This window comes from Plectropomus leopardus, chromosome 7 (genome assembly GCF_026936395.1).
Source record: "Plectropomus leopardus strain MGB_pleo_1.0 chromosome 7, ASM2693639v1, whole genome shotgun sequence".
Taxonomy (NCBI): domain Eukaryota; kingdom Metazoa; phylum Chordata; class Actinopteri; order Perciformes; family Serranidae; genus Plectropomus; species Plectropomus leopardus.
Genome location: NC_142182.1, coordinates 19,609,818 through 19,634,424, shown reverse-complemented (window position 1 = coordinate 19,634,424; position 24,607 = coordinate 19,609,818). Strand labels below are relative to the sequence as shown.

Below are 24,607 nucleotides of genomic sequence, written 5' to 3'. Positions count from 1 at the left end.
AATACAGGTAGGCCTAAGTGTCTTATATTGTAATGTTTAACAAGAATGCATGTGTTTGAGAAGCACTGAGCTTACAACGGGATAAATGAGACTTGGATTATACTGCAAAAGTTGTGTGGGTTTGTAAAATGAGGTTTGGACTGCTAAATGTGGACCCTGAGTACTACAAATCATTAAGAATTTCCTCCCTTTTTGAATTCTCCCTTTACCATGGAGGCATGAAAGACACTTGAAGCAGCAGTTTGTAAAGTTAAATGACAAAAAATACTGGTAACAAATCAAAAAAATTCAGAAAAAGGTCAATATTCAATATTCAAAGCAGAAGAATAAAACATTAGAGTCCCACGGAGAAACCCTGAAGTGGGAGATTTTTAGAAATAACTTTGCTCTGCTAACGTAATTTAAGATTGAATACTGGAGAAAACTGGTTCTTCACATAGTTAAGATTAAAAGGTATCATAATCTCTGATAGTTCCCTGATGATCACTTGGTATTACAGCCTTTTTTCTGAGGCTGACACTGGTAAAAAAAAATATTAAAGTGATCACAATTAGATGTTAATATAAACATTTAACAATGAAAATGATTACCTCAGACTTATTTTTAGCATTTCTGTCTTGTATTTACTTATAAGCTAAAATGTGCCATGACACCAAGATATCTGTATCAGCTAGAAGTGACATACAACATCTCCATGTCGATGTAATGGTCAGACTCTCCTCTGTGACCCACTGAGTACAGCGGTCCCTAGAGATGAACCAAAGATGCACGTCACAATTGCAGTATTCTTTTTTTTTGGCATATCCTACAGCCCTAGTTGAGGCCAGATCAGATTTAAAGAAAGAATATCAACCTCATGTATTCAGTAAATCTGTGTTAGTTCACTTCAATATAATTATGAATTCAACTTTAAGTGATCAAATAATAACAGTATTCTGTTATACAATTGTACAATTACACTCTGTGACCACCTCCACAATACAGAAGGCCTGATTTCACCGTAACAAAGACCAAAATGTATATTGGCAAAAACACCATTAATTCAAAACCATGTGGGTAAGAGCAGATTTGGAAAGTTTTCATTTACACAATGTAAAGCCTCTGACTTTTTCCAAGTGGGGAAAACACTCATTACCTGGGTGGAGACACACAAGCATCCAACTGTACGAACAAATTCATGTGTGCGTATGTTTTTTTGCGCAATATTAACATTTAAGAGAGACAGGAAGGGAAAGAATGAGAGAAGGAGAAACTGCTTAATATTGAGGTGTATTCTGTACTGACAAGCTGTCTGGATTTCTGTGGTAAAACAGTGTGTGTGCATGTTCCCTTTCATATATCTTCGCTGACAAGTAACAACCTTATATTTCAAAATGCCAAGAAACCTTTTTTGGTGTCAGCTTGGTTGGAGTATTTTGAAGCATTTTTTGTGGATTCAATCTACTTTGTCACAAGGTTTCTAAACTTTCACATCATTTCTTCACATTTATTTTCTAAATAATATTTTGGTGGTGTTTTTGTCCTTTTCTTGTGTTTTTAGGTGGAAAATGAGGGTGTATTTTTGTTATCTTTTTTTTTTTGGCTTCATATTCTTTTACTAAACTCAACACAGTATCAACTCTTTAAAAGGAGTTCTCTATTTTCCATCAAGCATGAAAATCACACAACAGCAGTGATTTATGTGTGTGAACATGGCCACAGTGAGATTGCCGCAGTTGGTGCTTCTCTGTGCTTTTCTGTGTTATTACCTTCATTTCTGTGTGTGTGTGTGTGTGTGTGTGTGTGTGTGTGTGTGTGTGTGTGTGTGTGTGTGTGCGGTAAAGGCGGGACTCACTGTCTGCTGCCGTGCTGCCATTGGGCAATGTGCCCAGATCAACAACCATGCCGTCCAGACAGACGTTGAGCTCGCCTCCCGCTACAACCGAGCCTTTGTTCTCCGTCTGCAGCACCAGACTTAGCTGGACGTTCTCCACTAGAGGGGGAGGAAGAATGACAGAGAGAGAGGATGAGTGGTTGAGAAAGCAGAAGACACAGGTGGAGGGGAGAGGCAGAAGAAAGGTAGAGTTGAAGGGAGGGAGGGAGGGAGGGAGGAGAGATGGAAGCAAGGAAATCGGACATCCTCTGTTATTGCTCTAAAGTGAGAAAACACAGCGAGCCCACAGTGTATAATCTTCCTTGGTGATAACAGTGGAGGACCACCATGCTGAGATCTGTGACCGGAGCAAAGGCTCGCCACCAGAGCTGAGTAACATTTGATCTTTATGAACACTGCTGTGGCGCTTCTCTTCAGTGTGCTTTCAGAGGCACACGTGCCACTTCAGTGTCAAGAAGTTAAAACTGTCGCATCCACTTCTGACTAAACAGACTACGGTTGCATGCACACCAATATTCCCCTATTATTCCAAATATAACAATTTTCTGAATTTGAGGAGGGTCATGTAAACATGCATACTCTTTTTGGATATTCCAAATTAGGCCTTTTTTTCTGAATTGGGCATTTTTAGATTAAGACAGTATTTCAGTATTATTCAGGTTCAGGAGTATTATTTGGGTATGTATACAGACTATTGGGGTTTTTTTGACCGCAGTTCTCATCTGTTTACACTCGGCTCTGTGCGTCATCACTGATCCATCGTACACAACCCAATTCCCCAACAGTTTGCGGGGCTCATGTAGAAATGATTGCAGAAAAGCCCACATTTTTGATCGGAAGGATAAACACATCTGCTTTTAAACATTATGAAATACTTGGATATTAGCAGGTTTTTGGACATGCGCAAATATCCCAGTGCCGACCTTTTCAAGAGGGTGGCTGAGGGGCTAAAAGAGGGAGGCTGAGCTCAAATAGTCCAACAAGTCCGCCACTGATGGGAAACTTTGAAAAAACCCTATTTTGATGCAAAGAAGCAAAATGACAAGCAGCTCCAGCTTTTCTACTTTTCCATATTTTAACACGATAAATGGCACGTTAGGGCATGTTATAGCAGTATGCACAGCAGCAAGTAAATGGGAATATTAGTGGAATTTTTTTTTCATTAGCCATGTGAACAGTTTAGTAGGAATATTGTCTTTTTCAGAATAAAGGCAAACACTGGACTATTTTGTGCATGTAAATGTGCTCATTGTTTCATAAAAACTAGTCAAGAAAGTTGCTGAAAGATGGCACAGATTGCTTGTTTACATTTCACTTATTCTATGACAGGATGTTGCCAGATTTGAATATTATAACTGTATTTTATTCAGGTAAAATGTAGTTTTAGTGTAAATATTAAAACTCACATGTTATAAGTGTTTGAAATTTTGAATACCCTGTAATGCACATCTTTTAAGGTTGGTGGTATGTGATGGGAAATTCAGTCATGGCAGGTTTAAGCAATGGACCACAGGGGGATACACACCATATTGCTCAGTCTCCTCCAACACAGAATGAGACAGCTTCCAGGAAGTTGCTGCTGGCAGTTCATTAGAAAAGCACAATTGTTTGCATATCTCCAAGTTAGTCATCATTTTGAAAAAACATTAGATTTTCAGAGGAAACCTGAATTTGTCAGCTAAGTGAGGCTCGGGATAATGGAGGGGATTTTGTTGAGGAATAGTATGAGGTGTTTGATTCTTCCAAAGATAAAGATTTATATATCCAATGTGTAGAATTAGGGGGGTTATATTGGCAGAAATGGAATATAATATGATGAGTATGTTTTCATTAGTGTATAATCACCTGAAAATAATAATACCTTAAACAAAGCTAACCTAAAAAGCCTCATCAAACTCAAAGGCGTCTCCCAATTTGGTCAAGAAATTATGGCTTCTATTGTCTCAATTTGGAATCCAGCATATTCTTTGCTAAAGCGTTACAGGCCAGTCAGTTGTTTTGTTGGGCACTGAAGTGACCCACATCAACCAATAAAGTCAGGAGTTAGTACATTACATGACCGCTGTCATATTAACATGCCATTAACCTTCAGATGGTCATCATTTCCTGTAAATACATGAAAATGATGCTGTTCTGTGTAAATAAAGGGAGCCAGGTAAAAACGTCCCCGCTGTTGTTTTGTGTGAGTCTTCCACATGTTCAAGGGAAAACCTCACAACTTGTAAAGTAAACTTAAGTATTTGTCTGTATTTTGTGGACACCTACTTTGTCATAAACTGAGCAATATTTGGAAAGGAGGGTGTTTAGTGTGGCCTTCAGGGCGTCAGAATAAAAGTCTTAATAAGACACAAGGGGGACACTTTTCTTCTTCAATTTTTTTTTTTACTTTTCCTCTGTCATTTAATTCTCTCTTCTTATTTTGTGAATGAAAAATATATTTCCTAAATATATACTGTGATTTCTATGTGTGTGTGTGTCCTTACTCTTGCCATCGTGTGTGCGCAGTGTATCCAGCAGGTCTATGGTGGCGCTGCCCAGTAGCTCCTTCCTCAGGGTGTGACAGCTCCATAGCTTCAGATCCAGACGACTCTGAGGTGTCACATTACTGCGAAAAAACAAGGCGACATGAGCACATTATCAACTGAGGCCACACAAACACAAATCATCAAAAATACAACAACTGAATGTCAGTAGATCAATCAAATCATTTTCACTTCAATAAATGTATGAAATAATCTGAGTTTCACTTTTAATAAACTAAGATTTTTACAGAGGAGCCAGCTGAACTTCTGAGCATAACATTAGAGCGGAGTGAATGCAGTGGATTTTTTAATGTTCAGTATAATTGCCCAAACACGTTTAAAGACAATAACATACAGGACTGTAAAAAAGTCAGTGCTTGTGTGTTTGTGAACTCACAGGGTGAGGTCTTCATTCCACTGAAGCTCGAGGTGTCCACTGCGTTTGCCTGTTTTTTTGGTTTCACTGGTCAAGCCGTCTGCAGTCACCTCAACAAAGGAGCTGAGTCGAGAGTGACGGTTTGGCAGCTTGGGCGACTGGGGCTTTGCTGAAACCACTGAGCACACGCACGCACGCACGCACACACACACACGCACAGACACAGGTCATGGACTAAAGTTGTAAAAGAAATACATCAGCATTCCACAGTCCAACCACAATAAGGAAATGCATTTTTATTTCGCGTGAGTGTTACTGGTCAAAGGTTTAACTTTTACATCAACAACACCTACTCCACAGTTTCATCTAAATAAAATCCTGCCAACCAGTGAGATAAGGCCCCCAAAATTAGGTCATCAACAAACAGAAAGTCTTTAATTTAAGTATCTAACAGAGGAAACATAAACCAGTTCATCAAACACACAGTGGTAAGCATCTTTACATGTACAAACAAAGACCACCATAGTACTCCACTGCTTAAAGTACTTAATTAGCGCACAGTAAAATACAGATTTATTTCTTCATACGGGTTGTCTTTGAAGCACTTCTGACCTGCTCAACTACTGCAGACTCTCTATCCTGTTGTTGGGCAGTAGTCATAAATACTGAACCTGTAACTTCACCTAAAATAAGATCTAGATCTGATGAAGGTACTTGAGCCTGATGACCAGAGATCTGTCACAACTGAATCTTTATTCAAACGCAAACTGAAAATGTTCCCTTTTTTCAGTCATGAAATGAGTTACTATGTTTGTGTGTCTGACTGTCTGAGCATGTCTGCATGTGTGGGCTTCAGGTCTGTGGGGTGAATGTGGGCTCCTTATTATATTTGGTTAAGTGTATACATTTTTAATGTAAAGCACACTAAGTTTACCTTTCATGACGTGCAATATAAATAAAATTTGATCGCCTGTCTAAACTTTGTGGTTTTGCCAGATTGTCGTTAATGTAACAGTCTTGGACTAATACACGAACCTGGTTTTATACCTGTTTTTCGGAGGAGGTAATCTGTTTCCCCATTTTTACAGAAGCTTTGATGGTTTTATAGACAGTAATGAACTTTGTATCCCCCACTATACCATGTCAAAACAATCTTAGGAACAGGCCGTTATAGCAGAGACAAAAATCTATAAAATCTACAATGGAGGAAAATACTGTGTTGCTATTTTGTTATTGTGTCAGGAGCTACGTGACAGATTATAAATTGTTATCATAGCGTCATTTCCAGGGTTCGAGGGTTGAAAATTGAATTTATTATTTTTCTCTATCAACTGTAAACATCAGAGCCTAATGTTAATGTTTAGATAACTATCCATCAGATCGTTTACTACTTCTTCTACTGGGTTTGTACTTCACATGTTACTGATTGTTTTTTTAATCAGACACACCAGAGAGGAAGCGACCCACAGGAATCTGTTCTCAGCAAGAAATAAAGATTCTGTTTTTTGGTTCTGTGACCTTCACTGTAAGTTCACAGTTTCTGCAGTTTGTATTGATGCTGACACATTTTATATAATACTTTCACCTTCCGATATGACAAAACTGCAACTTTAAAATGCCACAAATTAAATAAAACAAAGAGACAGCTTTTTTTTTTTTTACATAAAACTGTAAGCATTTTTTTTCTGGGATGATCCTGGAACTGTTTTACTACCATTCACAATGAACTTCACTTTTTTTCCAGCTGTGTGTTTTTCTCCATTATGCATTGAGTGAAAAAAACAGTTTTTAAAACAGTTTTTTTATGCACACTGACTGTTTTGGATACAATTCATTTTGTCACTCAACACAAGTAAACACAACATACTCAAAACCTGCTTATAATTAGTCGTCTATGTTGTACGGCTTTCGGGCACAACTTGTGTGTTGGTGGTAGGCAAAGCAAACAGACAAATATAACCATCACCCTCTAGTGGAAGGAAGAAAAACATCTGCACTCCCACTTTCAATCATTTTCATGAGACTGGGGTCTAGAAAAATAACTGAATGGTCATGATGAGACCAACTAAAAAACCATTGTGTGGATACTGGAGGGAAGTGTGCACACCGCAGGCCTGCTGGAACATTTCATGACTTTTCAAGGATTTTCAATACCTACATCAGAGTGGGTCTGCAGCATTAAAACACTACTGCTTTCTCTTTTTTAAATGTTGTTATATATTTTTATACCTATGAAATTAAAGAATGAAATGAGTTGTACAGTATTGTGTTAAATTAAATATTCACTGGCTTCTTAAAGACCAACTCTCCTTTGCGGACTACATCTCTCTAAATTTTGTGATATTTCACTCAATCTGCAACTCTGATAAAAACCTACAGCTGGGCTTAGACAGGCTTAGTGGCTCTTGTATGTCTGCTAAGAATCTTGTTACAGCATGCGTCAGTCATGTGAGAGCCGATTTGTTCGTCCCGAATCACTTCTGGATTGCAATCTAAAGAACACACAGGCCTGGCAGTGCTTCTCGGGACGAGTGGTTGGATGAATAAATGATGACAGAGAGAAAGGCCTCTGTACTCCCTCTTATCACAGGCGAGACATTAGCAGATCTCTGAAGAGGAGAGGGAGGGGACACACAGAGGTGGAAGAGGGCCAGAAATGGAGAAGTCAAAAGTAGGTCTCACCAGAGCGAGAGGAGGTGGGAGGGGTGGAAAAAAGGTAAACAGCGGTTGATAGCAGATCAATAGTGAGATAAATGAGGAGATGAGTCAGAGCTCAAACAATCAACTGTGAAAGACACTGAGGGATTCTGACTAAACTGTGACTGAGCGATATAAGACCGATGGATTAGAAAAGAGAAAAAGGGAAGACCTTGGTCTCTTTTTTTGGGGGTTGTGTTTATACAAAAACAAGGCTTTGAGAGGACGCAGAAGCTATCAATGTAACTCTAGCACTCCATGCTAAGACTTGAGTGACTGAAATGATATCACAGCATCAATGGAAAATTTGGTTTATTACAATGGTTATATTGATTTGGACATCATTTTTACATATTGACAACATCGTAACTAACTTGAGACGCTAATGTGCATGTGGGGTACCTACTGCATACATGGTGGTATGTCCTATTATACAAACGTTATGGGGTTGACTGTAAAGTGTAATGTGAGGGAATTTCTGCCAATAGTTTTCTCAAGAGAAGCTATATAAATATCAAAAGTGACAATGACTATATACACTGTAAAAGGGCTCGCGTGAAGTCATGACCCTGTAGGAAATGGTCCCCTGAGCTTTTCTGTAACTTTTAGCTATTCCTTTAGCAGTCAGGCCCACAAATTTACTCTTTTGGTTCAGTCTTACCGCTCTTGTCAGCAGTGCGTGATGGCAGCATCGCCGAGCTGCAGCGTGTTTCATGCTTGTGGTGTTCAAACATACAGCACTGTTGTAACGTCACTGCCTGCTGCTATGAGTACTATATTTCCATATTTAAAAGCACAAAATCCACGCTGTCAGGGTGCTTTTATTTTGACAGGGAAGTTGGAGTAAAACAGACGTCTTTGTATTTTTCTCATCTACGTGACAGGGAGAGACTTTTAAACTGCAGTAAAGAGTGGCATAGAGTCAATATAATCATCAAAACACCATTTTCTCTGTCTATTTCTGCTGACATGCGTGCCGCACGCGTGCCGCATGCTCAAAAATTGGTGAGCCAAAGTTGCTCTGGATGCGCTGCTCAGAAGGGCAGTGTAAATGCTCTTACTTGATAACATAGGTGCCAAAATAAAAAACAATGCGTTCGGGGCTGCTCAAGCGCTCCTGACACACCGTGTCAAATGGGCCTCACTGGAAGTTTCCTGACAACTGTGTTGCTCCTGTTAATGCAGGTTTACATACAACACATTTATTACCTTAAATACATTACAAATTTGCACTTAAGCTAAGTCCATGGTCATGAAGTTCCTCTAAAAGTTATGAAGTTAGAAAAATGGGCCTGGAAGTGGTTTGTAATTAACATAATGTTTTGGAAAGGTTTTTGAATATACTGTATATTAATAATTAAAAATCCATTGCTGTGCTGTGTGACCGAACATCACTATTATCAAACAATATATATAGACCAGAAAAAGAAAGCCACACCCGCTTTTGGGGGAAAGAAACACTTTGTCTGTCACATTCATTTGGTGCCCTTGTATTATTTTTACCATTGACTAAAAAGGTTTGAAAATAACATTTATGTTAAAAAGGAAAACTACATTTTGTGTGAAGGCAAACACACAGTGACAAAATGCATGCATAATACTATTCTCAGCCTACACAATGTGTACAAAGGTGTTAGCATGGAGCACAAGAGACAACAACCACCAGATCAGCACGGATAATTTCCATGACCACTTTATATTCGTATCCAATACATTCACGGAGTGGGTGAAAACGGAATAAATTTGCATTTTTCTTCTCATACTGTAAATGACTACAATTTTTTTAAGATGCTGTGAGAAAAGAAAACCACACTGAATCTGATATTTTCAGTTCTTGTCAAAAAAAAAAAAAAGATCTGAGCAGTTAATCAAAGTCGATCATCGAGGCTTACGGTCGAATTGAATAACTGTCGGCCAAAAGTTTACTATACTGTTTTAAACACTGAAGGGTGTTGTTTTTTTTTTAATATCTCGGCAAAGCGGTCCAAAATACAGCATACACAAATAAAATTTATCTGACACCATCTGTTTTGTCCTAACAGGTTTCCCATTTTATGCTGTGAAACTGCTGCACATCCTGTCTGAACAATATCTGAACAGCACGTTAGCTGTGTGAACAATGAGAGAGAGAGGTTATGGCCTTCTGACCACCAGTAATGAGTGCAAAACTGGCACGTCTACAGTGTGTCAGGTTGACTCATTATTTTCTAAGAGGAAGAAGCTAAAATTGTGAAAGGGTTTTACAAGTTGGTGCACCTAACAGAGGGGATAATCTTGTGTTATGACGGACAAACAGGACAGGTGACATAATGTGCAGAGCCCCCAGGGCTGTAAACAAAAATGGAAAAGACACACCTAACTGTTTCTACTCAGTTGGAGAGAATTTCCGAGATAAAACACACACACATTTTGGGTGCAACACTGCATTATGGGGAATTCTCATGTTTCGTTCTCAATTTAGAGAGAAATTTAAAAAAAAGCCATAATTTGTATCGCTGTGTCCCAGTTAGTCAATGAGAAAACAAAAAAACAGATAATTACCTTTTAAGATCAACTGAGACTTTTCAGTGGTCTGGGCACCGCCAGGTCTGCTCACGCTGGCAGCTGCCATGACCTCACAGCTCTGAAATATAACCACACACAGACACACTATATTACAACATATTGTCACTTCATCGCCAGATTAGAGCAACCCTTAAAAACAACATATATTGAAGGTATATTTAGCAGTGTGGCTTGCCTTGAACCAGCCCCTAGTTAGACTGATATAGGCTTAATCTGTCAGGGTAGTTCCTATGATACACTGAGCTCCTCTTTCCTTCTCGCTCTCTCTTCATTTGCAAACATTCATGTCCTTTTACTGCATATCACTAACTCGTCTTTTTTTTTCCGAAGCCTTTGTGCTCCCTTATCTCGTAGATTTCTCTGATCGCGGCTGCATCGGAACGTCAATCAATGGTCCTGCCCAATACCTACTGCTGCTATTATTTATAATCAAACTTCCAATATTATTATACATAACATATATACACATATGATTATTATTGTCACATACTATGACATATGCATGTAAACTACATTTATTAATATTCATAAATCTATTACTATTGTTATATATTATGCTATTCTTATTGTTGTTACTGTGCATTTCTCTCTGTCTCTCCCTTTCCTATGTATCATTTTGTCTTATCATTTTCTCTTATATTACTGTAATTTTATTGTTCTGTAAACACAAAATCTATTGCATGTGTGGAAGAGGGATCCCTTCTCAGTTGCTCTTCCTGAGGTTTATTACATTTTTTCCCTGTTGAAGGCTTTTTCTGAGATTTTGTCCTTCGTTGCTGAATGCTGTAAAACCCTCTGAGGCAAATTGTGATTTGTGATAATGGGCTTTACACATAAAACTGACTTGACTTAAAAGGTAGAAATGTATTTCTCCCTTCAGAGAGCCAGAATTTCATCAGACCCCATCAACATCACCTTGAGCAAAGTCAGAGATGTAGCCTGCTGGACTGAATGCAAAGGGGACTGCATATGCAAAGGCAATACGCAGCAAAACTCTGCATCCCTAGTCTGAGGCTACTGTTAATATTAATCTTTTTTTTGTACATTACGAAAAGACCCTAATCCTAAAACTGGTTTGCGGACGAGATCTCATCCTGTTATCGTTAGTTGCTGCCCCACCAAGGTGACTGCATTTCAGGCTGAGACCAGACAAAACCCAGTGATGCATGATCAGATCTGACTTGGCCATGATCAAACTGAACTGTTACGTGCTATATTAATCAAATGACCACCTGAGGTTTGTCTTCGGGCTGCAGACAATCAGATCGGAGAAACCAAAACAAAAGCGAACAGCATCTTCCGTCAACCTTGTGAGACAAACTGACCGGCTACGCAGCGTTAGCTCAATCCGCTACTCACTGGATGCTGGCTAAAGCCCACACACACACTAATACAGATTTAACTATCCTTGCCAAACAGATTTCATTGTCCCCCTATTTAAATACCCCTGCCTGCTGCGCAGAAAACACAAACACGGAGGATGATCAAGGCATTTCTATGCATCACTGTCAAGCAAGGCTAAGAAAATGTTGACTTCCGGTTTTATTTTCCAACTATCAGCTGGCAAATGTTATAATGTTGAGATGAGTTACAACTAACACAATATACACAAAGAAATAACAAATTGTGTTCTGAGGCGATTTTTTTGCTGAAAGAAATTGCCTTACGTAGCGCTCTACAATGTTGTAAAGCACTTTGATCGCGTTTATTTTGAAAGGGAAGTCGCGACACCTCCGGTCCGACGCGGCTGATTGCGGCTAACTTCACCTAGAAGAAGCTAACTGTTAGCGAGCAGCTTCGTAGGGGGATTTTACAAAAGGACATGCCGATAAAACCTGTTCTAATCACCTGACAACAAGCAAAACAGCATTTGTAGTTACGTGGGTCATGTTAGAACACGCTACATCCACTGAAACACTGACGAATAGGGCTATAATGTAATCTTTCCCGTACCTTTTTTAGCTGTGCTCCGCTACTGTCGCTAGTGAACTTTCATTTCCGCCTCAGTGACAAAACCACGTGACCCCGGGAAAGGCTTTCATTGCACAAAGGATTGTGGGTCATAAATAATGGCAAACACCATCACTTATTAACATTTTATTTATTTTAAATCACGGTTATTCTTCACTTTACATGTAGATAGAATAGAATACACAGGAAAATTATGATGAAAATTATGTACAGCATAATAACCAAATATTAAAAACACAGAATAGATATTATAATAAATTAACATTGTCTCACTACAGTCTTAAAACAAGAAAATCATATTAGATACCACTGATATCAAGACAGCAATGCAAATCTATACAAGTGAATGAAAATATTATTCTTAATTCAAACATAGAAATATATGGGAAAAACGTAGCAGGATCATTTAGAGACACAGAGGGCAAACTTACACACTACAATATGACATGGGCTACAAGCATAATTTAAACACACACACACACACACACATATATATACATATATATATTTCTGGCTACAATTGGCAATAAGCAGGTGGCAGCCTACTTGTTTCATCATTAAATTTAATGTAGAATTTCAATAATTCCACACTCAAAGTCCCAGCATTTGCTTCTCTTTCATTAGATGTGAACAGAATTTGGTGTGTACGCTCAGGACTTATTGCTCAGTGCACTAGTTTTAGTGTTCACAGACAGCTTCAGTTCTGGTCTATTTCCTGCTGAGCCCCATCCTTTGAAAGTTGTTTTCATTGATCCCAGCAGTATTTTTGGACCAGTCTTGTTCATTTGTAATAGAAATGTGTATTTCTGTCCCATATGGCTGCAAACCAAATTTGGGTTTAATACAAAAATGTCTCTACATATTTTTTGTTAATTATTTGTGTTTTCCCATTAAACACACACACACAAAAAATCACCTTTATGGTCCAAGAGGCTTTTTGTAGAGGATATTGAGTTGCAGATGTGTTTCAAATCTCAATCACACTCATGCTGTGAGGGTCTTGGCATTTAACAATTTTAATTTTTTTGGCTGCATTACAAGACCTCAGTAGGCCCATGTACCTTCTACACAGCATATGTGTAAACGCTGCTTTGTACAACTCTATGGAATTTATGGTTGTTATGTGCATTTAATTCTAAATTTCCCGCAAGATTAATAAAGCATCTGTCCATCCAGCCATCCAAAAATTAGTACACATCTTTCAGTGGTAGGCCTGTATGAATCACTATATGCTCTTTAAAAAGTATGGCAGAGGAACTATGAGAACAAGCCAGAGGATCTCAAACTATCATTAAGGCTTTTTCAAACTTTCCTCGTCTGGTAGACGTGCCATAAAACATTCCAATCTTGGACTCATTTAACCATGAGATACAATCATTCCTCGCATTTCCTGATTGGAGCGTTTCCAAGAAACTTACGGTAAACTTAGATGAACTAGGGCCCCTTAACCACATGTTGACACAGCAATGCGTAAGCAGCAACCTTATCATCTGCGCTGCTGACTCACATCATTATAACAGCAATGATCACACAGACATTTACAGACTAACACCGTGATTGAGATTGCTGAAGCCTCGTCATGTTGCAGTTCATTTTTCGGTCACATTCAACAAACTTCAGATGTGCAAATTAAGGCTAAGAAATTAGTTGTTTATTGTATTCGTCAGAATTGGAAGTATAGAAGTATAAATAACAAGTCGGTACTCCTTTTCAGTATGCAATAGGTCCACTTAACCCACTGAGTCTAAACAACATATACCGTACGCTACATTGTGAAAATGTTGTGGATTATAATTCCAAAAGGTTTTCTATACATCAAAATGGATCCTTGAACAGACATGAACAGCTTTCACTGAGCTTTACATTACAGCTGTATCCTCTTTTTATCCTCATTTGTAAATACAGTACAATATAGTAGAATTTCTCTCAGACACTTCTTCCTAATCAGCGACGCTGCAGGAAGTCTGCACTGGGAAGACTGTGGTCTGATGTCAGCGGTGAAGACAATGACTGGCGATGATTGAGGCTAATGTAGTGGTCATGAAAGTAAGTGATCACAGCCAGAAGAGGGCCCAGCAGCAGGCACAGCCACACTAAGCCGTTGCCATAGTTTCCATGGAAATATTTTGCGAGGAATACTGCAACCAGATGCTGGAGGGAAAGAGACACGGTGTGTTTTAATAAAGGTTCTTCTCTAACTCAGCTGAGAGTACAAAAAGGAAAATGATTTTTTATCTCATGCAACAGGGTTTGTTTGTTATGATCATGAAATAATTATATTTCTAACGGTAAAAAGGAAGAGCAGATTTCTCACACTATTGACCACTTGTGGACACATACTGTGAACCCTCCTGGCAGCCTGTGCATTAATTTCTTCTATTATCACTACTGTTTAACTTCACAAACAATCTCTATAAAAAGATTCTGCAGGCAATGAGAGAAGATTTTGTGATCTGGTTTCTGTTTGTAGTCCGTGTGGTACTGACCAATCAAGTTTGAACAGCATGTCACAGTAAGTGTGGAGAAGCAGGACCCATTAGCTGAAATCTCAGAACCTATTGGCTATCATCTAACAAGTTAGCTTAATATTATATATTTATTTTAAAAAAAAAAAATAACTGTATTCATATGCTGATATCTGTTTATAAAAATTAGCCAAAATGACTGGCACACAGAAGAGGAACTCTTGGCTCAGATACATACTGGCATCTTTGAATTACTGGCCCTCGCACAAAAGCAGATGGGTTCTGATATTGCTTAACAACTAACATAGATTGCAGACTTCTGTGATCATGTTTTATTCTTTGCAAATGAATCACCACAAACCGGAGAGGTCAGCTCTGACTAGCACTCCACCCCTGGTGTGTTCTTTCCCTGAAAGATGTGGGAAATAAAACCTTGCTTTTATTATCTGATCTGCAAAGAATCCACAGTAACTTACATGATATACCTAAAAATTTAGATACACGTTCTAGTTCTGTCCTCGTCTCTGAAGACATTTTTTCCCAACAGCCAGTAGAGTGCATGCAGCCACAAATCTTAATTTCGAGTCAGGTAGTTTAATTAGTTGATATTAAATATTTGATCTCAGATCAAAAAAATAGTTTTCACTTTTCTATGTTTACACACACAAACACTCACAGTTCCTGCTCCAGCAGTTATGGAGCAACATTATCATTAATTTGGAGTCGAAGTTGTGTCCACTTGGTGAATGTAAGTAATTCTCAGATTCAACACTGTAAGTGACCCCTTTCACACTGTCTTTTGAAACATCTTTATGATAAAAACATCTATTATAGCCACTTTAATTCTGCTTTATTTTTCTTTTTTTTAAGTCCAAGGTCTTATCTTGAGGATCTCTCTATTTATCTAGAAAATAAACTATTGAATTAAGCAACCAAGATGAACTGTTGGATGGGATGCATTTAACAGTCGTGTTAGAGTCAAAGCTTAATGCACTGAGCTAGACAACAAGATTGTTCGTACGTAAGCAGCAGCCCCCAGTACCTGTAGCCCCATCCAGGTAAATAATCCCCAGCTGTCACTGGTGAAATATTCTCACCTCGGCCAGCATGGTGAGGAAGATCCACAGACGACAGCTGTGCAGGGGCAGAGCAATCATGTACTGTACAGAAGACGACAAAATCATCACAGCAGGTTATTATTGTATGTTTGTTTGGGCCTAAAGCCATATAAAACAATTTCTATCACAGGATTAATACATTATTTCTGTTCTATTCTATATAACCTACATACAGTAAAATTCAGGTGCTGCTCATTTACTGCTGTTATCAGCTTTTAATAATGATTGTATATGTGCAAACTAAAAATTGAATAAAAATAAATTATTGCACTCACACAATGAAAATTATGTATGATTTTTATTCTTCACTGACACTATTATGTCTATAGAAAGTTTGTAATTTGAACTGGTGTGATGAGATCTTATAGTCACATTCTCCACACACAAGCAGGCACATATATCATTAGTTAGATATTTTAGCATACAAGTTGCATGACTCTGTGTTGGTCTGTCAGCTGGTGAGTCACCAACTATGAATGGAATACCATGGAATTTTATACAGATTTCTTCTTTATCCAGCGCTATAATATAAATAATTGTATGTACCGCATATCATTTAAAACTAAAATAAATAATTCAATTTATTGTAACCAGATCCATCAAATCTTAAGTTTAATTACATTGAACAATGGTGTTTGTCTGATGTGAGTCATCCATTTCTGAGTTTCACAGTAACTGAGACTTGGATGCTGACATGAGTGCTATTAACAAGTTGGAAACTCACAACTTCAAATACCCATTTGCATGGATGCTGATCAACATCAGCACAAAATTTTGACTGCCAACATTCAATTAAAAATTACAGGAATTAGTTTTCAGCTTGAAACTCTTTTCATTACACCTGTTAAAACTGATTTACCAATATTATATCTTTAAATATATCTGAACTCATGTAATAGTCCTGACTCGCCACTAGAGGTCCAAGATTAGTAGTTAGACAGATTGTTAGATAGCTGAAGATCTGCAGACTTTCCTCATGATCTTATCGTTGTGGCTCATTACAGTTTTTGTTTTAATGAAACCATTACTTCTTGCAAGTTTCACACTATGTATCTGCACAAAATGTTGGCCATCAAGATTCTAAACAAAAATATAGGTATTGGTATTCATCTTAAAAACCCCAATTTATTCCATATTTTAAATGTTTTATGTCTTCTGCCACTAATGTTTGCTTCATGCAGACTGTACCTCAAAAAGAGCAGCTGACATCAGGAAGACCAGTAACTCTGCCCGTGATGGGGGCACATTCTTTTCCACCAGCCGTGTGTATACATGTCTTCATATGAGGGAAGACACAGAGCAAAGACAAATAAGAGATGAAAGCAAAAATTAGTGAAAAATATTTGGTATTTATGTCATCTGAGTGAGGCACATTGCAGATCTGAGAGACTATATAATACCTGTGACACCATTTCTGAAAGGGAATGTTCCAGTTCTTCCAGAACATAATCAAAGTTATGGCGTTCCTGTAAATGAAAGATTAAAGACAATGAGCCTGTCCTGAATGTGCAACAACACAATGTGTATAAATATTTATTTGTCTGTGTGAAACTGACCACCAGTCTCCATAAAAAAGACGATCACCGAAGCGCAGAAGTTCTGCACAGAAGTTCAGGTAGGAGTGACACAGGAAGAAGAAGAGCAGCCAGAGGAAATGGGTTGGTGCCTTACAAGAAAATATGTTAGCAACACCATTTTACCATTTAACAGCAATCTCTGCTATCTCTGTCACTATTAAGATGTCATGTTCAACAGTGTACAAAGGTTTATATCTAATTATCATACTCCCCTTCCCCATTGTCATCATCACCACCATATTGGAGCTCCTTTTTGACAGAGAAGATGTCTGTGTACATGATAGCATGCTGACATCTTGCATCGGCTCCAATCAGAGGTATCAAAAGTCAATGAAATGTAACATTGAAATGAATAAAAAATAACTCACCACCAGTCCCACCAGGTGTTCCACTCTCATAGTAATGTCCATACTCTATGAATAATAATAATAATAAAGTCAAATCCACATAAGTGAAAGCTGTATTTTCTCTAATATTCACAATTAACAGGGATTCTGTTTCACTCACAGAAAATGAGTTTTCTGATCTCTGGAAGATGGGCTCAATCCACTGAGAGGAAAAAAGACTCAGTCACAGTGCTGTAATGGCTTTTAAATGCAAATCGACATTAACACACTCAGAATCAAGACTAAGAATCCCCAGCCATGCCAGTGGCTCTGTAAGGCAGTACTTTGATATATCAGTGTTTCTATCAGCATGCTATGATGCGCACACATGTTGATGTTTAGCAGGTAAACGTAAACCACAAATTACCTGTAACTTCCTGTTTTTTGCTGACTTAACGTTCCAGTAGTCAATTGCTTACCAAAGGGGGATTTCTATATTTTTCAAGGAGATCAGAAATATATTTTATCCCAAGATTTATAAACTAACGGCATTATTTTAAAATCCAGTGCAAATGTGCTCTGTACTCTTGGTTCTCCTTAAAACTGAGCAGCAGCGTTCTGAATCAGCTGAAGTGGTCTGACGGTCTTTTGGGGGAAAACCAGACAAAAGATCATTGCCATGGTCCACCAGCCTGGAAATGAAGGTATAAATGAGTTTCTCTAAATCTTGTCTGGACATTAGACCTCTAATTTGACCCAAAGTGAGCGTACACAGGTTCAATAGTGGCTCAAGAATCAAACCCTGCGGTGCTCCATATGCCATGGTGATCACCAATGGCTGCAACAAAGCCATACATACGTGACATACTGCACAAGACCTTTAACCAGCTGCTGTACCTGCTGCACAATTCCAACCATGATCTGGATAACGATCACCTAAAGGTAGAAAACGACAAAATTAACAAGTTGCAGTGTTTTGATCCATAAAACCTACAATATTTCTGGGCATCAATCATATCTGGGAAGGCCCATTGCAAGTAAACCAACCACATCAATGTAAGTTCATTTTAAAGCTGCTTCTTGAGTTGCTCATACCAAATAAATAGAACTTCTTTAAACTTGTCAAACCTTCAAAACCTAAATAAATTGGCTTAGGTTTCAAAATGGCTATTTTTATTGAAAAAGGTCGTGGGCCCACCCAATGTTTTAGCCACATTGCTGCAATATGGGATTTTTAACATTTTATTTGCTGGCAAGGTCAAAACAAAGTCCTTATATGTTTTTCCTTGTTTGGGCTTATTTTTTCCACTGACTAAAAGTGCATCAAACCCTCAGTGATAATGGTGCGAGTGTTCAGCTCACCATTTCCAGCAGCCTGTGCAGGAGCACATTGATGCGGACCTTGGGAGTGCTTGGGAAGTCTCTCTGGTAGCACAGGGTGGGGGCAAACAGGAAGTAATAGAGATCTGAGAAGCCAAATACAGAGTCACAGAGGGCAAACTATATCATCACAAGTTAATGTAGATAATCAGGTATCATTTTATAAATCTTAAGCAATTTCACCTCGAAAAGTAAGCTGCTCGTGGTGGGCTTTTAGTACCACCGAAACATTCTTGTCCCTTTCTGAAAACACAGATATAAAAAGCAGTTTTTTGTAGGATTGTTATTACTTTATGTTTTTGTTCTGAAATAAAATCAATGCAACTTCTGGTGATGGAGAACATACCTCCATCAATTAAATGACTCTGTCTATACCAGCGGTTTGTTTCCTGGTATGAATAAAGCTTCATCCCCAGAGCAGTGTAGAACCAGAGGGAAAAGAATGCTCCACCTGGTGGAAAAAAAAAAAAAAAACAGAAACATCCCAGTAATAATGCATCATTATATTAAACACAATAAGCAAAACATTAGAAAAGAATTTGGGGTATTGAACTAAACTTGATTTGTGGTCCACTTTGAAACAACCATGCCTGTAGGTGGGGAAGGTCAGTGTCTTTTTACACTCTCATGTCAAATAGAACTTTCTTCTAAAGATACCAAACAGGCTGTCAGATGGCTTATTAGCTCTTGAAGCCCTGAGCAAATTGCATTTATTTCTTTCAAAAACTTTGGAGGAAAGCAATGAAAAACGGAAGAATAAACGATGCAGAAATTATCAAGAAATTAGTCAAAAGTACGAGAAAATTACCTGAAAATTACTTCAAAACGAAACGAAACGAAACGAAACGAAACGAAACGAAACGAAACGAAACGAAACGAAACGAAACGAAACGAAACGAAACGAAACGAAACGAAACGAAACGAAACGAAACGAAACGAAACAAAACAAAACAAACACAAACAAACCAAGAAAGAGACCTGGAAAAAGTGCTTAAAAAATTTAATAATTTTGTAAAAATAATTTCAAATATGATTAATTAAGATAGTTATTAATATAATTTTCCCCTAGCTTTTTATATTTTTGCCCAAGCAATTTTCCCTAGCTTTTAAAAAATAATTTTCTATATCTACAAATTTCTTGCAGTTTGTGGAACATTTCTTGTGCAGTGGCTCATTGCATTTTTTCCTATGTTTTGGAAAGAAATCACACTAATTTGCTCAGAGTTTGAAAAGGCATTTGAAAGTAGCAAAAGTAAAGTAATGTTGCTTCAGGTTTCAAAAGGTTAATTAGCTGAGCCTCTGGGGGAAAAAAACTGAATTCATTTCCATTACCTGTTAATATTACTACAGTTTGCATCATACATACAGAAAACATGAGATGATGATTATGCACACAATATAGATGTTACCTGTTGTGATTGTATGCTCACATACAATGACTGCAGCAGGAAATAACAGCAGCAAGCTCAGATTTATGAGATGTAAACGATGAGCGTTGGTGGGGGACAGCATACCCTGACAGAAATAAATGGAATAGAAGTGAAAGATGACCTTTCCATGATAATCATTTGGGTTGACAAATCCTTTGTTGATGCATTGTCTAAATCAGAATGAACAAAATGAAAGAGACAAAGAAAGCACACCAATCTCACCTTTTCCTGAAACCTCTCAAGGAGCAAAGCTGTAATGGCAAATGCATTTGCAGCTGAAAAGAAACACAGATCTCACATATAAGTCTATTTGCAGATTTCTCCATGTATGAAAAATGTTGTATAAAAGCTTTTATGTGCCCAGACAGAGTTGGGAAAACTCAGATAAATTGCGTCAAGTGATGTAATTTGAATCAGCATAGATTGAGTCTGAAGTCTACAAGATTGATAATGAAAGGCATTTGCGTTTGTGGATTTAGTAACACCTCATTACCACTGCATAAAAAAAACGTTGAACACCTGGTGTGTTGGTGTGTCTGTTGTGAAATTATTTCAGCAGTCTTTCAACCAAAGCTTAATCTAATGTAATTTTGACAATTGGTATTTAAGCTGCAGTTTTATGTAAAGAGTTTGTCACCTAAAATGAGGTTGACAGATGGCCAGTTGCAGTTGTCCTCAATGAGATGCTCCAAGACCTTTTTGACATCTATCAAAAAGCCATGTCTGTTAGGAAGAGGAAAACAAAAGACAGCAGGGTTATAAAAATAGATATATGAAACCTTTTATATAGTTTTTATATAGTTTGTTAGGAAGAGGAAAACAAAGAACAACAATTATGTAATAAAAAAAATCATGTTTATGACTGAAAAACAAAGTCTTGACTGAAGGTCTTGAGTCTTTGACCACATTTTCACAGCCTTCATATGCAGATGAATTTATCCCTGTGAGTTCAATGGACTGCATTTAACACGTGAAACAGTCAATCATTCACACAAGCATTTATACACTGGTAGACAGAGTAACTATTTCTAGGACTGAGCTAAGGTATTAGATTTTAAATACTGATCACACCAAGCCATTTGGGACAGTTAGGTTTTATTTCCACTTTTGATTTCATTACATAAGTTTCGTAGCTCTTGTTTTAAAGGGCCGCCTTTGGGTTATATTTATATCTTTGAGTTAAACAGCACTCACAAGCCCTTTGCTTTAGTAGCTTTGCCTCACATTTTTGTTTATCACTATAATCCTAATTGTCTTTGTTAATAAATAACTAACTAACCAAAAACATCTGTTTTTATGTTGATTCTCTTTCCCTTCACTAGCTGGGTCGTAACACCCATCTAACAGGTGTTGAGATGGTTTGGCGGACCACCAGATTGTTGAACATTGCCATCCCCAGAGCCTTGCACTAAAATTTAACTATAACTCTCTCATTAGTAGATCTGGATTTTCACTTATATAATGTGTATATACATGATTGCATCTATATACTCACTGTATGAAATTCTCAAGGAACAAGTGAGCATGAGTCAGGACCTTAAAATCAAAATGACACACAGACATTAAACACAGGTGGTTTAATAATAATATGCTTGGTAACTCAATAATAACGAATAATAATAAATTAAATAACAAAGTATGTCTTCTTATTAAATATTTCTACGAGAGATGAGATGAGAAAACTGACCAAGAGAATGATGATCCAGTTGAGGACACCTCTGTATCCAGTGAAGCTGCTGTTGGAGCTCAGCAGAGAGTCTTGGACACGATGACAACTGGACAAAGAGATTTGTTTAAGTCATCATCATGGTTGAGGCTTATTTTTCACTAGTTATATTAGTAAAGCCCCATTTTGAAGTGCATGCAGAACTGTCCTGTGGACGTTAAACAAGGCACATACTTCTCTCTGTATCTCCGGTGAAGAAGAATTATAGCAAAAACTGTACGGAGCAGCGAGTGACAACAACCCTGCCTACATTAAAGAGGACTGTCTGTGGTGGAAACACCAAACCAATATAGTGGGTCGATGTCCATAGGGCAGTGATACTCAACTCCAGCCCCTGGGCCAAATCTGTACTCTGATAGGGTGCCAGGTGGCCCCCCTATCATAAATCAATACACAATAAAAAGTGGATTCACATATGAATAAAGTGATTCGTACTGGGAATTGTTTTTGTACTTTTGGTAAACATAAGGTCCTGTAATCCTAAAAACAAGCTAAAATCCAAGAAATGTCCTAAAATCCTAGAAACGAGCTAAAATCCATGAAATGTATGGGACTGCTGCTTCTGGCCCCTGGCCTCCTGCCATTTTGCAAAAGTGGCCCCCATGTAAAGCAAATTGAGTATACCTGCCATGGGGATTATTTTTGGTTCAAAAGGTACAACACCAAAAGGTTTTGGTGGAAACGGGGCTTAAATCCTTGTGTGATTGCACCTCTAAAACTGCTTAGAAATCCGCCTTTGATCAGATATCCCCCCTGTAGATGGATGTTTACCTGCAGCAGATACTAAACATGTTCTCAGTGTATTATGTGTTTATACTTGTGTTAGCAACATGTTCTTCTAAAAACCCTTAACCCTTTACAGTGCTACTTTACTCAAGTTAAATATCTGAATACTGCCATCAAGTCTTGTTTCTGCCACTTGACAGCTGTGAATAAGTGATGCAAGCAGCAGGGAGTTTACCAGAGCAGAGCTGCACAGGGATGTTCCTGTTCACTGGGTAGATCAGTGGCAGAAGTGAGAACATTGTCATAGAAGTTTGCACTGTCTTCTTCAGCCGACGAAGAGGAGCAGACAGAGGACCTCTTCCTCATTGCAGCCATCTCTGAGTCTGAGTGCTCCTCATCAGGGGTGAGTTCAGAGATGGTTGAATTCCCTTTAGGAAAAACATAAATGGGTTTATCATTTACTTTCTTGTGAGATATCATATCTTTATTACTGTCTTACCAGATTGTAAAAATGCAATATTAAGATAATGGCCCATGCTTTCACCTTAATTTGAGGAAAAATAAAAAACCATAACATGTTGATGCATATTTTGCATTACAGGCATCAGGGGATATATAATAAAAGGTCAAGGACTGGGAGATAATATCATTTACATGCAAGCTGCATCTTCATAATCCCAGATGTTGCAGGATATATACCGTCCAGTCACATGGTGAGGAGTTCTAACCAAATCATTTTAGTAAAATATCAATTTAACGTTGTCTCGTTTATCTAAACAGGTACACATCTCATAAAACAAAAATTCAGACATAATCTGAACGTTGAACTCCATTGTGTAAATTCGGCATGCATGCTGCCCAATAATAATCCATACATTGAATTAAAAATCACCCTTTCATTTGGGTGGGTCAGTTACAACTGCGACCTTCTTCCAACGCAGACACCAGAGCGAGTGGTGTCTTATAACATCGCAAATCGAAAAGACGAGTTTTTTTAATTGCCGGTTGGTGGGACACATTTACATCCAATTAAATAACTGCTTCAGCTTACTCGGAACCCGTATCGTGATTTTATGGTTTTAAGTTCGGCCTGTATTTACTGCAAATAAATGCAAGCTGAAATTACAGAAATCTGAACGGAAATCGCTGCGACCTTCTCCAATGACAGAAAACTGCTTCACGTTACCTTGTCACGCCCCGCAAGGACGCAGCATCTTTCTTGGCAGGTCCAACCAGAGGACATCCCACAACATCCAGTTTATTAGACTGCTATCCGGAGTTATTTGCACTGAGACGTCTGGTTTCATCTGTAAGGTGATATGGTCAGACAATGTCGCACGTGAAGCCCATTAGAGTAAAATATCGTCTCTTCTTTTAACATTCAAAATAAAAGCCAACTTGAAGAGAAATCGCTTTTATGTGAAATCAAAATAAATATGTCAGACGAACATGTTTTTTTTCTTCGTGTTTCGGCGTTTTATAATATCGGGGCAAATGCGTGAAAAATAATAACTTTACATTTATCAGATTTGTGTTTTTAGCTCATGTCTGTACAGAGATGATAAAACATATCAATGGTTATTAGCATATGAAGCACTTATAAAATTGGAAATTAAGACTTTTGACCCCAAATGATAAATACATTTCTTTTGCAAACCACTTCAAATATTATACTTAATAGCTGATCTTTTTTTTTCCTCCTTGCAAGGGAGTTTTTTTTTTAATTCCCTACGTTTATTTTAAATAGGTGGCTTGTATTTTTCCAATATTCTAGGTGAAACATTCAGGTTTGAACATATGTACTTAAAAAAAATAAAAAATAAAAACTTAAATCGAAGTAATCTTAATCCCACAG

General features: G+C 37.9%; 2 protein-coding genes across 4 annotated transcripts in view; both read right to left on the bottom strand.

Annotated features, from left to right (window-relative positions):
• wwp2 (WW domain containing E3 ubiquitin protein ligase 2) overlaps positions 1-12,089 on the bottom strand; it is a 60,670-nt gene extending 48,581 nt beyond the window's left edge. For both annotated transcript variants that reach the window (XM_042495626.2, XM_042495627.2), the window contains exons 1-5: positions 11,987-12,089; positions 10,010-10,091; positions 4,793-4,949; positions 4,357-4,478; positions 1,835-1,972 (exon numbers count right to left, since the gene is read on the bottom strand). In XM_042495626.2, coding sequence (XP_042351560.1) covers positions 1,835-1,972; positions 4,357-4,478; positions 4,793-4,949; positions 10,010-10,079 — 487 coding nt within the window. In that variant the 5' untranslated portion in view covers positions 10,080-10,091; positions 11,987-12,089. The remainder of the gene's footprint in view (positions 1-1,834; positions 1,973-4,356; positions 4,479-4,792; positions 4,950-10,009; positions 10,092-11,986) is intronic.
• Positions 12,090-12,163: 74 nt separating this feature from the next.
• LOC121950149 (diacylglycerol O-acyltransferase 1-like) lies at positions 12,164-24,498 on the bottom strand. 2 transcript variants are annotated; one of them, XM_042496068.2, is made up of 18 exons: positions 23,939-24,498; positions 22,988-23,180; positions 21,988-22,075; positions 21,796-21,836; positions 20,938-21,023; positions 20,523-20,575; positions 20,280-20,385; positions 19,217-19,321; positions 19,054-19,113; positions 18,853-18,956; positions 18,388-18,426; positions 17,672-17,713; positions 17,533-17,577; positions 17,144-17,253; positions 16,988-17,053; positions 16,776-16,863; positions 15,567-15,629; positions 12,164-14,155 (listed from the first exon to the last, which is right to left on the bottom strand). In XM_042496068.2, the coding sequence occupies exons 2-18, from the start codon at positions 23,125-23,127 to the stop codon at positions 13,949-13,951; spliced, it is 1,443 nt and encodes a 480-aa protein (XP_042352002.2). In that variant the 5' UTR covers positions 23,128-23,180; positions 23,939-24,498; the 3' UTR covers positions 12,164-13,948. The 2 variants fall into 2 exon arrangements, with proteins under 2 accessions (XP_042352002.2, XP_087936277.1); XM_088080151.1 differs by having other exon boundaries at positions 14,032-14,155; positions 15,512-15,629.
• Positions 24,499-24,607: the final 109 nt, after the last annotated feature.